Raw genomic sequence first — 15,806 nt, 5'->3', positions numbered from 1 at the left:
AAAAGTGAAATTTTGAAATTGTATCTCTATTTTCCATTAAATCTTGTGCAACACCTAAAGGGTTAACAAAGTTTGTAAAATCAGTTTTGAATACCTTGAGGGGTGTAGTTTCTTAGATGGGGTCACTTTTATGGAGTTTATAATCTAGGGGTGCATCAGGGGGGCTTCAAATGGGACATGGTGCCAAAAAAACAGTCCAGCAAAATCAGCCCTCCAAAAACCAAACGGCGCACCTTTCACTCTACGCCCCGCTGTGTGCCCGTACAGTAGTTTACGGCCACATATGGGGTGTTTCTGTAAACAGCAGAGTCAGGGCAATAAAGATACAGTCTTGTTTGGCTGTTAACCCTTGCTTTGTTAGTGGAAAAAATGGGTTAAAATGGAAAATTAGCCAAAAAAATGAAATTCTCAAATTTCATCGCCATTTGCCAATAACTCTTGTGCAACACCTAAAGGGTTAACGACGTATGTAAAATCAGTTTTGAATACCTTGAGGGGTGTAGTTTCTTAGATGGGGTCACTTTTAGGGAGTTTCTCCTCTAGGGGTGCATCAGGGGGCTTCAAATGGGACATGGTGTAAATAAACCAGTACATAAAAATCAGCCTTCCAAAAACCAAACGGCGCACCTTTCACTCTACGCCCCGCTGTGTGCCCGTACAGTAGTTTACGGCCACATATGGGGTGTTTCTGTAAACAGCAGAGTCAGGGCAATAAAGATACAGTCTTGTTTGGCTGTTAACCCTTGGTTTGTTAGTGGAAAAAATGGGTTAAAATGAAAAATTAGACAAAAAAATGAAATTCTCAAATTTCCTCCCTATTTGCCAATAACTCTTGTGCAACACCTAAAGGGTTAACAACGTATGCAAAATCAGTTTTGAATACCTTGAGGGGTGTAGTTTCTTAGATGGGGTCATTTTTGGGTGGTTTCTATAATGTAAGCCTCGCAAAGTGACTTGAGACCTGAACTGGTCCCTAGAAATTGAGTTTTTGTAAATTTCAGAAAAATTTCAAGATTTGCTTCTAAACTTCTAAGCCTTATAACATCCCCAAAAAATAAAATATTCCCAAAACAATTCAAACATGAAGTAGACATATGGGGAATGTAAAGTCATCACAATTTTTGGGGGTATTACTATGTATTACAGAAGTAGAGAAACTGAAACTTTGAAATTTGCAAATTTTTTTCAAATTTTTGTTAAATTAGGTATTTTTTGGTGCAAAAAAATTTTTTTTTTTTACTCCATTTTACCAGTGTCATGAAGTACAATATGTGACGAAAAAACAATCTCAGAACGGCCTGGATAAGTCAAAGCGTTTTAAAGTTATCAGCACTTAAAGGGACTCTGGTCAGATTTTCAAAAAATGGCCTGGTCCTAAGGTGTAAAAAGGCTGTGTCCTTAAGGGGTTAAAGGGAGTCCATCAGCAGTTTTGACCATGCTAAGCTTTTGTCAGCAATAGGTAGGGGCTGGTGAGAGCTAGAAGGACATGCCTTTTGCGAAGCTTTTTATTATCAGGAGTGGTGTGAATGTGATCTTTTATACGTCCAGGTTCTGCTCCTGTAAGTGCACTGAAGGTGGACCTTCACAGTGAAGTGCTGTCTTCTCTGAGATTCTCCACAGCCCCTCCCTTCTGCTCTGAGTCAGCTATAGCGGTCTCCTGGTTGGATGATACAGGTCATTGAGAAGAGAGGAGAGGGGCTGTGAACCAGTGAAGCTCCTCCTCCTGATCACTTACAGCAGCAGAACGTGGCAAAATAAAATTTCATATTCAGACTACCTCTGATAATAGTTCCACAAAAGCTATGTTTATCCTGCTCTTTCCAGCCTCTACCTAGTGCTGCCAGTAGTTTAGCATGGTCAGAACTGCTGCTGACAGACTCCCTTTAATGTGCGTAGAATGGACTAGCATTGCTTAAGTTATGCTATTGCATTTGTAGACAATTTTATGGACGAGCGTTGCTTTAGTTAATAAGGCAAATATTACTTGGTCATATGTAGAAGATGTTGGTTGGATAATATTAGTGTTCTGTATTCTAATTACAATAGCTAACTGAATTTCAATGTAAATCAGAATTGATATAAACTTGTCTTTACCATGTGGCTATAACGTTAACATTTGGTTGTGCTGGTCACCTGCAGTGATGGCCAGTTCGCATTGTTCGCCAGCGAACATATGCGGGCTGCCATCATTTTTCACAAGTCCGGCGAGGCACAGGCAAGCCCTTACCCGTGCCTGTGCGCGAGCCGGTCTGAAAACAAGTGCGGTCAATGGGAGCAGGCAGTTCAGAAAACAGCCCCTGGGGGCCTTCATCGGGCTGTTCTCGGAACTGCCTGCTCCCAGTGACCGCATTTGTTTTAAGACCGGCTCGCACACAGGCACAGGTAAGGGCTTACCTGTGCCTCGCCGGACTTGTGAAAAAAGATGGCAGCCCGCATATGTTCGCTGGCGAACAATGCGAACTGGCCATCACTGGTTACCTGTACATCCAGATTCACTGGAACAGTGTCCCCTACTCTGTTGGGGTGTGCTGGGAGTTTCTCAATACCACCTAAACTTATAGTGTCAATGATTCCAAATCGTGTACTGTTTTTGGTTTGTTATCCCTTCTAAATGCTATATATGGAAACCATGCCTCTACGAAGTAAAGCTTAGAGATCTGTAAGCCAGCAATATGCATATGACTTTTTATTGTTGCGAATATGTCAAAGTTACAGAGACTTTGGGTCCCAGTCAACACTGAAGTATGTCCAACCAGTCGCCCAGCTCACAACACAATGACATAAGGTCAGGACAAGCCTTGGTTTCATGCACGGAGTAAACTATTAGTCAAATGGGTTTCTCAGGCACCATTTTAATCCGCTGCAGTTTTATGGCTTCCATTATGACTGGAAGCCATGACACCTTTGTGAACAAAAAAGCCCCCAGTTGTGGAAAGGTGAGGACCCAGGCCTGTGATGGCTAATCTCCGGCACTCCAGCTGTGGTAAAACTATGACTCCCAAGATGCATACTTTCTTGGCTGTTCTCAAAACTCCATAGAAATAAATGGAGCATGCTGGGAGTCGTAGTTTCACCACAGCTGGAGCGTCGGAGGTTAGCCATCACTGACCCTAGGCTATGTTCACAGCTGTGCTTGTATTTCCGTTTTCTGTGCCGTTCTAGAAACAGAAAGATGTGAGTAATGGCAGTACTGGATCAGTCACATGATTGATGCCAACAGTCCCCAACATACCCCATTGAAGTGGTCACTGTTTTACATTTTTGACAAAATCTGCAAAGGAGGCTCCTAATGGATTTCTGAAGAGTACATCAGTTAATTGGAGGGAAACATGCTTACACACACATTGTTTAGTTGTCTAACAAATCTCAAGATGCCTCCCAAGATTTCCCACCCTTGACCTGAGTAGAGCAGATGTTCTTCTCTGTAAGAAACAAAAATAGATCTTTTAGTCCTCACATGCATCTTGAGGGAGAAATGAAAGCCGCCCGTATCACTGACATAAGGAAATCTCAGTGTTGATCTTGAATACATGCTGTATGCTCGGAAGTGGATTGTGGTGGCCACATGACTAAATTCTTGTGGTGAGGTCATTGTCATGTGTATTTCAATACAAAAAGACGAGACTTTGTGTTAGAGCGGTTGTCTGGGGTTAGAAATACTGATCTATGTTTCTTTTCTTTTTTTCCCCCCACAAACCACACCAGTCTTGTCCATGGGTTCTGCCTGGAATCTCAGTTCCATTTATTTGAATAAGGAAGTGCTGCAATAACCAGCAGAGTTATGTATGAGGAACCAATGTAGACCATGAAGAGGGAGCAGCATTCACAAGGGTGCCCCAGCCCCAGTCCCTTCACATTGCTGATTGATGGGGGTGCCAAGAGCAGTGGCGTACCCAGGGTGTTTGGCACCCGGGGCGGCTCATTTCTCTGGCACCCCCCCAATACTTGACCACATACCTCTTACATCCAGGGACATCTCCTGTCATGTAGACCTTCTCTTTCCTCTTCTCCTCCGTTAGACCGCCATGAGAAATTCTTTCAGCCGCATCTCGTCTCTACAGTTTGTAACACAGACACGTTAGATTTCTAAATTTTTCCATCAACCTCCCTATCCTGGTGTCCCCACAGTGTGATCCTGATGCCACCCCCAATACCTGTGCCCGTTGTGCCCCCCAATGCCCCAGGTACTATACTACTGAAAAACTAAGACAGTTCTACTTTACACCAGTTTGATAAATGACCCCAAATGTTCCTATAGTGTCTACAGCAGCTATAATGTCCCCTAGAGTGTACCCAGTAATAATAACACCCTATATTGTGCTCCAGGCAATAATTCCTGTATAGTGTCCCCAGAAATAATAGACTGGCCTCTACAGTGCCTCCCCAATAGAAAGGCCCCCATGCTGCCCCCCACATAGTAATTTCCCCCACACTGCCCCCAACACAGTAATTTCCCCCACACAGTACGGTCCCCCACACTGGCCCCATACAGTAGTGTCCACCACACAGTAATTTCCCCCACACAGTAGTGTCCCCCACGCTGCCCCCCACACAGTAGTGTCCCCCACGCTGCCCCCCACACAGTAGTGTCCCCCACGCTGCCCCCCACACAGTAGTGTCCCCCACGCTGCCCCCACACAGTAGTGTCCCCCACGCTGCCCCCCACACAGTAGTGTCCCCCACGCTGCCCCCCACACAGTAGTGTCCCCCACACAGTAGTGTCCCCCACGCTGCCCCCCACACAGTAGTGTCCCCCACGCTGCCCCCCACACAGTAGTGTCCCCCACGCTGCCCCCCACACAGTAGTGTCCCCCACGCTGCCCCCCACACAGTAGTGTCCCCCACGCTGCCCCCCACACAGTAGTGCCCCCCACGCTGCCCCCCACACAGTAGTGTCCCCCACGCTGCCCCCCACACAGTAGTGTCCCCCACGCTGCCCCCCACACAGTGTCCCCCACGCTGCCCCCCACACAGTAGTGTCCCCTACGCTGCCCCCCACACAGTAGTGTCCCCCACATAGCCATCCCTCCTATAATAAATTGCCCCCCCACTGTGCCACACAGTATCCCACCATATTCCCCCATGTCCTCCTGTGTGCACCCCCCTCATGTCCCCCAAAGTTGCCACATTATAAAATAAAATAAAAGTTTGCCCCCACACGTCCTCTGTCCTGTGTGCACCCCGGCTCCCTCATGTCCCCCAAAGTTGCCACATTATAATATAAAATAAAAGTTGGCCCCCACACATCCTCTGTCCTGTGTGCACCCCGACCCCCTCATGTCCCCCAAAGTTGGCACATAAAAGAAAAAAAAAGAAAGAAAGAAAGAAACCCTAAAAGCTAAATACTTACCTGTGCTTGCTTGCAGAGTCCCGGCACGGTGCTGCTGAGTCCTGGCACAGGCGCGCGCGATGACGTCATCACGCGCGCCTGCGCCAGGATTTCGCTACCGCAAAGGCCTATGTCGGTGATCGGCGGCGAGGCAGGGAACTATGCGCACCGCTCCCTGCCCTGTCGCAGTATATGGGACTGGGTCACGGGTGTCAGCGCTTCAGCTATGAGCGCTTCCATCTGTATTGATGGAAGCGCTCATTGCTTCTGGGCCTGCTGGCACCCCCGTCAGAGCCGGCACCCGGGGAGCACCGCCCCCCCGCCCCTAACCCACTTCGACTTTCTCTACTAAAGCTCCACCAGCTACTTTATAGCTCCTCCCACCCAGCTAGTTGCATAGACGCTCCCCTATCACTGCCCCTGACAACGCCCAGCTAGTTTATTCTTAGATATTCTTAGATATTTTTATTCCATTGTGTTCCTCAATCTTTTGATTACGTTTGAGATCTGAAAGTGACCATTTTTGGTATAGATGCTCCTTAAAGGGGTTGTGTCATGAAATGGGTTTTAGATTTTTCAAACCAGCACCTGGATCTGAATACTTTTGTAATTGCATACAATTAAAAATTGAACAGAGCCGCTGAGCTATTCAATAAAATGTGTCTGTATAGCGCCACCTGCTGTTTGTACTTTTCTGACGCCTCTGCATAACTTAGGCGCATAAAGTGCCAGCGCAGGGTTAGTCAGACCGGCGTCTAAAACACCGGTCTTAATCAATGAATCCAATAGACTCTGCCTACTTACAGGAAGTACATTTTATAGAGGCAGGCCATACGTTAAAGCAGGGGTGTGTTACAGTAACCCAAGGATCACAGAAAGTAATTGGGTCAAACAAGTGCCATGTCCTCCTGGGTCCATCTAGATATGAGTTGGGTGGTTTTAATCAACATTCAAGAGGGATATGGGGGTCCTCTCCACTGTTTGTATGTCCCTGATTCTGATGTAAATATTTTGGAAGAATACAACTTGTCTAATTTTCCTACTGATAAAAATTGGAAATGATGCCTTTGTAAACATCAGTCCTGTCTTCGCGCTTCCGAGCTGTTGTCTTATCTTTGTTTTGAAGGAAATTCTGTGAGAGGTGGAAGTGTTTCTTCATTGTGAATAGTTCTAATACTTTTATTATTCTAGATTTTTCTTAGTGCTGTTTTTGGCTAAACTCTCCTTCTCCTTTCAATTATATCCTTTATTTATTTTGTTTCATAGGCCTTGACCAGCCGTGTGTTTCCTTCTATACTATTGTTCACTGCCTTTTTTCTTTTTCTTTTTAATGTGTAGTTCTGGTAGTGAAGTTTTATATGGATGAAAAGTGAGTATTAGAACCAATAACTTATTTACTTACAGTGAATCTTGCAGTCAGTTGGTAACATGGACAAGCCCTAGCTTACACTCTTCGGAGATACTTTAGGGTTTTTTAGGGCAACAAGACAACGACTATTAATTTTTAGACTATAAAGAAGCTCTATAATGCAAGTTTAAAAATTAAAATATACATGGCCCATCAGAGGTTGGTGGAGGGCAGCATGTCTTAGACTTTCCAACAGCACTCTGCATCGGTAAGTCAGACAGTGGCAGCCATTTTGAAAAGAGTCTGACGAAGGATCAGAACAAAGTCAAATAGTTAGCATGAGGGGAATGGAGGGCACAAATTATTCTGTGTCTGCCCTTGGGGGCATAGGTAGAAGATGTGCACAAATCCAATTAGATCAGGAACCCAACTCGATGTATTAGTTGATGTGGATTGGTCCATCATATTTATACGTCAAGGTTTTAGTAATTTATACCACGATGTGTAGGGTCTGGATTGCTATGACTCAAGAGCCAGTACACAGCAAAATGGTAATAGTATTACAAGAGACACTTCTAGGCAATGTCCATAATATAATAAAGCAGTTTGGGAGACCATTCGGAGTTGGTGCAGAAAATGGTTATTTGTAAATTATCTCTCACCTCATCTCCAGTTTAGGGTTATTGAGAGATTCCAAAAATATTTCAGAATTGCTGTACATTTAAAATGACTAGTTTCACCACACACCGCTAGAGGGAACTTGAGATTTCACCGGATAGTCTTAATTTATTAAGTTTATTGGATTATTCCCCTTGGTTGCCAGCTGTCCAGAAATTCCTGGACTGTCTGTAAAAAATAGGCAACTCTTTTCCTGTGTCTGTGAAAAAAATAAACATGTCTGTGAATTTTTTGAGGCTGGAGGTACTTGAGCAAGGTATTTTGATGATAATTACTGTAATTGTACAGTTCTTAGTAAATACTGGTGATGAGTTCTTATCAGTATTTTGAGTTATAGACATGTATTACTTATAATCTTTATCATTCATTATGGTTTTAAATTTTGTCCATAAAAAATGTTGTCTGTCTATTTTGGGGTAAGCTGTCCAGAAAAAAACAATAAAAATCTGGTTAGAAACCCTGATATTCCAGTTTGGGACGTTTATGGCTTATGCATAGTGTGTTGACTTGGCTATTTACAGAAGTGATAGTGAAGTCAATGGAGAGCGCCGCGCATTTATGGCATATCCTGTACCATCAACATCCCACATGGGGCATCACCATTACTATATACACAGTGGTACCATAAACCTCAATGACTCCCCCCCCAGTGGTGGATGAAATCAGCCAGAATGTTATGCTCCGACTGCACAACACAAAAGTATGGGTATGCTACAAAACATTTTTTTGTCTGTATACTGATATATATGTGTCAAATAGGCCAAAACTGTAGATGGAGCAAAGCCTTAGGGCCCATTTACATGGGCCATTGTATAGGACAGTGATCAAGAATTAAATATTTATTTCCGATCGTTGCTTACTTGTTCATCTACGTTCACATGCAGCAATAATTCCCTCTGTATGGGGATGAACAATGGCTACTTGGATTGTTCATTCCTGTCCAAATTAAAGGTGTTTTCCATTTTGTAGATATTGATGACCTATTCTCAGGACAGGTCATCAATATCGGAATCGTGGGGGAATGACACAGTACCCCTACGGACCAACTGTTCGCAATAGCAGTGGAAATAACACAGTGGACGGAGCCAGCAGCAGAAAGCTGTGCAATGGCCATGCTGGTGTACTGCATCTTAGCTCCCAGGCAGTGGTTGATTTTAGCGCTGGTGGCTCCCGAAGACAGCTGATAGGTAGGGGTGCTGGGTGTAAGACCCCCAACCGATCTGTTATTGATGACCTGTCTTGAGTCATCATAATCTAGAAGTTGGTGAATCCCTTTAATTCCTTGCCTGCAGCACAACCATTTTTACATAGGAAGATGTGGGACCACCAGATGAATGAGTATTTGCTCGTTCATTAGGTGACTGGTGGCATATTTACATAGAGCACTTATGAGAATAAGTGTTTGTACGATAATAACAATTATCCCAATTCGTGGCCTACGTAAGGGGCTGCAACTATTCCATCCTTATTTAAATACCCTACATGTGTTGTGTTGTGTAGAAGCCCTTGACTTGTATTTGGTAAACCTACTTAGACTCCATCTTCTTGTATTTTGCCTTCCTCATGATCCATCCTACTCCATTCCTCTGTTCTGCTTCCCCGTTGCCTTCATAACAAAGTGGCCACCTTAGAGTCAGACTACATTTTGTGCTGTGATAGTCTGAAACATGCTCCCTGACCTCAGATAGCCCAGCGTCGATATAAAACGCCTACTTCATTGGCTATGGTCCATCCAAGGGCAAGGTGTCCCAGACTTTTGTTCCACAAGGTGGACGGTATAGTCTGAGGCTGTGGTGGCCATTTTGTAATGAAGACAATGAGGGAGCACCTGTGAAGAAGAGAAGAATGATGGATCAAGTGGCAGGTACCAGGCTTGTTGACAATATGTTAGCAACGTACAGTCAAATTTTTGGACTGGAGGGGCTTTTAGATGCTTAAAATATCACTTGCATGGAAATAATTTAGAATTTAAAAATGAGAAATATAAATAATTTTATTGTGTATAACCTGTGTGGGGAATACAGAATCCTACACTGCTTCATGGGGAGGGCTTGATTTTCAAGACACCACAATGTTTGCCAGTTGGACAAATGATTTTCGTGTAAATGCACAATGGTCCCAGTGTTGGGATACATGAATATTCTTGGACACCGTTGGGTCACCTTCGCTCGCGTGAGCAAGGTCAGTACTAGTTTTACATAAACCTTGGCACTTTCCAGTGCAAGCAGCATGAGATCTTTTTAAATGGGATCTTTGTAATATCCGTTTACTGCTCAGTGGGTAGAAGAGATAAATCTAGTGTCTTAAAGCATAAATGTGTTGGCTACTCAGTGGTACGCAGGATTTGACTACATCATCTAGTATTAGATTTAGTATTATTTTTTATAATGTTCACATATAAAAAAACATGAACGTATCAATAGTTCTTTCAGTTCTGATAGCAACTTTGTAGCAGTAGCTCTTCCACCGTGCATCAGAAAGTGGGAAAACATATTTGCCTTCAGGAATGGTGCATTGGGTGAAGTTCTAGTCATGAGTAAGTCTGTGTAACAGTTGAAACGTTTTGACGGATGATGGCAAAGCGGTATGCAGGGGTGTAACGATCACGGTCGCAGAGGGTGCGACTGTGACCAGGCCCGACGGGATGAGGGGCCCGCTTCACTCACATATAACGGGGTCCAGCACGGTCACTGCACTTCATGCTGGGCCCCGTGAGAGCACTCAACTCTCCTACATCACATGCGCTCCAGCATCAGGCCCCAGCACTGCCCTACTAGAATTAGTCACAAATTAAGTGGGTGGGTGGTGCTTCGCCCACCCATTTAATTTGTGACTAATTCTAGTAGGGCAGTGCTGGGGCCTGATGCTGGAGCGCATGTGATGTAGGTCAGTTGAGTGCTCTGACAGGGCCCCACACTGTCACTGTACTTCATGCTGGGCCCCGTCACATGTGAGTGAATACTGGGGGTAGTGGGGGGGGGGCACTACCTACTGGGAGCAGTGGGGGACACTACTGGGAGCAGTGGGGGACACTACTGGGAGCAGTGGGGGACACTACTGGGGGCAGTGGGGGACACTACTGGGGGCAGTAGGGGACACTACTGGGGGTAGCGGAAGGGCACTATAGGGATATTACTGTGGGTGCTATAGGTACATTAGTGGGGGAGGGGGGGCATATTATTATTACCAGGAGTGTAACGATTGCGGTCACAGAGGGTGTGACTGGTTATGGCGGTGGTGGTGGTGGGGCACCGATCCAAAGTTTGCCCTGGGACCCATAGAATTCTAGTTACGCCACTGGCGGTATGCTCTTGAATTTATTTAATATGTATTCACTATCAGGGCTTATGCACACAAACATTTACACAAAAAACACAAATGTTTTTTCCGTGTCTGTTCCATTTTTCTTGCGGAAACATTTACTTCAATGGTGTCGCAAAAAACGTAAATGACTCCATGTGCATTCTGTGTCTGCATGGCCGATCCGCAAAAAATAGAACAAGTCCTATTATTGTCCGCATTATAGACAAGGATAGGACTGTTCTATTAGGGGCTGGCCTTTCCGTTCCGCAAATGCGGAATGCACACAGCTGGTATCTGTGTTTTGCGGATAGGCAATGTGCATGAGCCCTAAAGCTAGAAATAGATTTTAACCCTTCAGTGCTGGATGAACTGTTTACTGCATTGGGTGAAGTCCCTCACATGACCACTGACTTGGCCAAATTCGAGTGGTCAGATAAATTATGTACAGCACGTGCTAGCTGCAGGACTAGAAGGTACTGGACCAGCAGTACTGCTGGAGCAGCAGTGGCGTTTATTTTTTATTTTATTTTTCCTGCTCTTTGCAAATTTAGATTTTTTTTAAAAATCTTGGATAACCCCTTTGATTTTATATTTCAACAGTATTTTTTTTGTTTCATTTTAGGTAAAATATTGTTCCGGAGGAGCCATATTCGTGATGTAGCTGTGAAAAGACTTAAGCCCATTGATGAGTATTGCAGGGTAAGAACACGTTCCTGAGTATAATGGAAGTCAATGGGAGAACCCGAGCATTAAACTAGGCACCCCCTGCTCTGAAGAGGGGAGGGTGTCTGGTTCATAGGAAAAGGTCAGAAATTGATGGAAACATCACTGAAATGGTTCGGCAACAGCATGGGGAGGATGTCTGGATGCATCTTGGACTCCCAGGTCGCTGCTGGGAACGATGTTGTCCGAGTAGTACGCCACTTTTACAGACTGACAATAATAAGCACCAAACCGAAGATAAAATCAATTTTAGAGGACAAATTGTTAGGAAACATTCTTTCCTGTATATTTACTTGTATATAAAGTGCAAGTGCTGCCAAAAATTACAAGGCAGGGGCACTCCAATACAACCTGTATATCACATAAAGGAGGCCCTCATTCACATTGTGGTACAATTGTTCAGGTAGTGGGACTCCTACACTCATAAAGCCTATGCACTAAGGGAAAGGGCTGCCAAAAATTACAAGGAACCGGCACTCCAATACACCCTTTGTTACACATAAAGGAGGGCATCATACACAGCCTTGAAAAATTATGATTGATGGCCTGCTGGTGACCCTCAAAAACATTTGGAGCAAAGGCCTGTTGATCTGACCATCTAAAACATTATGGGCGAGGGCCTGCTGCCGCTTTGGTGACTCTAGATAACCTGGGGCCAATCGCACGTCCCAGTGATGGCGACGATCCATTCCGATGTCTGGCCTATCAACTTTCGATGTTATTTTCAGCGCAAACCATGGTGACTACGGGTAACGGGGAATCAGGGTTCGATTCCAGAGAGGGAGCCTGAGAAATGGCTACCACATCCAAGCAAGGCATCAGCGAGCAAATTACCTATTAGGTATAATTAGGTGAGGGCCTGCAGGTGAGCTGACCCTGTAAAAGATTTTAGGTGCTGGCCTGCAGGTGAGCTGACCCTGTAAAACATTATATGCGAGGGCCTGCTGGTGAGCTGACCCTGTAAAACATTAAATGCGAGGGCCTGCTGGTGAGCTGACCCTCTAAAAAATTATATACGAGGGCCTGCAGCTGAGCTGACCCTGTAAAACATTATATGTGAAGGGCATATATGCGACGAATAAGCATGTTGATATAATGGAAGAGGAGAAGGAGGATGAGAAAAGGAAGATTCAACCATATACCCTTGTTTGGGGTGGAAGGGGTCCATGGGAATACAGTGTATTCAGTACATTATAAACAACACATTTAAAGTGCCTTTATGTTCATCAGCTTTTCTCTGATGGAGTCGAGAAGTCATGGTCAATCCAGGCCTTGTTCATTTTTATAAGAGTCAACCTGTCAGCATTTTCAATTGACAGGCGGATGCGCTTATCTGTTATAATGCCACCAGCAGCACTAAATACCCACTCAGACAAAACGCTGGCGGCAGGGCAGGCCAGTACCTCCAAGATGTAGAGTGCCAGTTCATGCCACGTGTCCAGCTTGGACACCCAGTAGTTGTAAGGCACTAAGGGATCATTAAGGACGCTGACATGGTCTGCTATGTACTCTTTCACTATCTTCCCAAATTTTTCCCTCCTTGTGACACCAGGCCGCGCATCGGGGTGGGGGTGCTGGCGGGGTGTCATGAAACTGTCCCAGGCTTTGGAGAGTGTTTCCCTGCCTCTGTTGGAACTGCTGTGTGTTCCCCTTGTCTCCCCTCCGAGGTTGGCCAAGGAACTACGGACTCTGTCGCCAGCGTTGTCAGATGGAAATTTTTGGAGCAATTTTTCAACAAGGATCTTCTGGTATTGCACCGTTTTGCTCGTCCTCTCCACCAGAGGAATGAGAGATGAGAAGTTCTCGTTGTTGTGGGGGTCGAGAAGGGTGAACAACCAGTAATCCGTGTTGTCTAAATTGCGTATAACGCGCGGGTCGCTGGAAAGGCAGCCTAACATGAAGTCAGCCATGTGTGCCAGAGTATCAACAGGCAAAACTTTGCTGTCGTCATCAGGAGGATCACTCTCAATCTCCTCATCCTCTTCCTCCTCTTCTGCCCACCCACGCTGAACAGATGGAATAAAACTTCCATGGGTACTACCCTCTGTAGCGGAGGCAACCGTCTCCTGCTCCTCCTCCTCTTCATCGTCCAATTCGTGCTGAGAAGACGAACTGAGGGTGGTCTGGCTATCACCCTGTGTAATGTATTCCCCCATTTCCACCTCTTCCACATGCAAAGCGTCGTCCTTAATTGTGAGCAGCGATCGTTTGAGTAGACACATAAGTGGGATGGTTACGCTGATAATAGCATTATCGCCACTCACCATCTGTGTTGATTCCTCAAAGTTTCTTAAAACCTCACAGAGGTCAGACATCCATTCCCACTCCTTGCTTGTGAATAGCGGAAGCTGACTTGAAAGGTGATGACCATTTTGCAGCTGGTATTCCACTACTGCCCTCTGCTGCTCATAAAGCCTGGCCAACATGTGGAACGTAGAGTTCCAGCGCATGCTCACGTCACAACAGCCAGTGAGTGGCAATTTCAAGCGCTGCTGCAGCGTTGACAGGCTGGCTGAAGCTGTTGATGACTTGCGGAAATGTGCACACACACGGCGCACCTTCACCAGTAGCTCAGGCAAATTGGGGTAGGTTTTGAGAAACCGCTGAACCACTAAGTTTAAGACATGGGCTAGGCATGGGATGTGTCTGAGCTTGCAAAACTCCAAAGCTGCCACCAAGTTACGGCCATTATCGGACACAATCATGCCTGGTTCTAGGTTGAATGGCGAGAACCACAGCTCAGTCTGGTCCCTTATCCCCTGCCACAGCTCTGCAGCGGTGTGCTGTTTGTCCCCTAAGCACATCAGCTTCAGCACGGCCTGTTGCCGCTTCCCCATTGCAGTGCTACACTGCTTCCAGCTACCGACTGATGACTGGTGCTGCACGCGGATAATTCGGAGGTGGTGGAAGGTGGAAGTGGAGGAGGAGGCTGAGGAGGAGAAGTGGGGGATGGAGCCACTAACGTAGGTGCTGGCGGAAACCCTGATCGATGTAGGGCCTGCAATCCTTGGCGTCGGTAGTACCTGTGTCATCTCAGGGTACGACTCGCTCCCGGCCTCCACAACATTTACCCAGTGTGCTGTCAGGGAAATGTAGCGTCCCTGGCCGAATGCACTTGTCCATGTGTCCGTGGTTAAGTGGACCTTCCCAGTAACTGCGTTGGTCATTGCACGTGTGATGTCACGGGACACATGTTGGTGTAAGGCGGGCACGGCACACCTTGAAAAATAGTGGCGGCTAGGGACTGCGTAACGCGGGGCGGCTGCCGACATCAGGCTGCGGAAGACCTCAGTGTCCACAAGCCTAAATGGCAACATTTTCACGGCCAGTAATTTGGAAAGCTGCGCATTTAGTGCTGTGGCCTGTGGGTGGGTGGCTGGGTATTTGCGCTTGCGTTTAAATGCCTGGGGTAAGGACATTTGTATGCTGCACTGGGACACGGGAGTGGATGTGGTCACTGATGGTGCTTGCAAAGGTAACACAGGGGAAGAGGAGGCAGTGGTGTGACCTGCAGACACAGATTGTGGACCCAGGCGTTCGGCCCAACTATTACGGTGCTTTAATGCCATGTGGCGTATCATGCTGGTGGTGGTGAGGTTGCTAGTGTTCACGCCCCTGCTCATTTTTGTATGGCACAGGTTGCGAATTACAATTCTTTTGTAGTCTGCACTTTCTTAAAAAAAAGTGCAAGACTGCGGAACACCTACCCCTTGGCAAGGGAGATTTCCGCAAGGGGGTGCTCCGTGGAACAGCTGCAGGCCTGTTTGGTGTGGCCCGCCTTCTCCCTTTTGCCAACCCACTGCCTCTTCCAGCCTGTTGTGGTGCTGCAGATCCCTCCCCCTCTGTACTGCTGTCCTCGCTCGACTTTCCACCTTCCCAGGTTGGGTCAGTGACATCGTCCACCACCTCCTCTTCCACTTCCTCACTCTGCTCATCCTCCTGACTTGTTGACCTAACCACAACCTCAGTGATTGACAACTGTGTCTCATCCTCTTCCTCAACCTCCTGAGACAGTAATTGCTGTTGAGTTATTGGCAACTGTGTCTCATCATCATCCACCTCATTAAACAGTAATTGCCCTTCCCCACCATCATCTTCTTGTGACTGTGGATGCTCAAGAGTTTTGGAATCAGGGCACAAGATCTGTCCCTCTTCAAGTGTGCTTGGCGAGAGGGCCAAATCAAGAAATGGCGAGGAAAAGAGGTCCTCGGAATATCCGAGTGTGGGATCACTTGTTTGGCCAGACTCTCCATGGTGGGAGGAAGGAGTATCAAGACTGGACTTGGTGGAAGGCAGGGTGGTGCTTAACCAACTGGAAGCATTATCTGCTGCAATCCAACCGACCACCTGGTCGCACTGACCACAGACTTCAAGAGTGGTGTCCTGCGCCACCCTGCAAACTGGGACATGAAGCTAGGTATCGTG

At 46.2% G+C, this 15,806-nt stretch overlaps 1 protein-coding gene across 1 annotated transcript in view; it reads left to right on the top strand.

The window, feature by feature from the left end:
- Window positions 1-15,806, top strand: part of SH3PXD2A (SH3 and PX domains 2A) — a 354,245-nt gene that overhangs the window by 167,336 nt on the left and 171,103 nt on the right. The window contains exon 4 of the mRNA XM_040438015.1: window positions 11,281-11,357. Coding sequence (XP_040293949.1) covers window positions 11,281-11,357 — 77 coding nt within the window. The remainder of the gene's footprint in view (window positions 1-11,280; window positions 11,358-15,806) is intronic.

Source organism: Bufo bufo, chromosome 6 (assembly GCF_905171765.1).
Source record: "Bufo bufo chromosome 6, aBufBuf1.1, whole genome shotgun sequence".
Taxonomy (NCBI): Eukaryota; Metazoa; Chordata; class Amphibia; order Anura; family Bufonidae; genus Bufo; species Bufo bufo.
The sequence above is the reverse complement of the archived record's forward strand: the minus strand, read 5'-3'. Positions and strand labels throughout refer to the sequence as shown.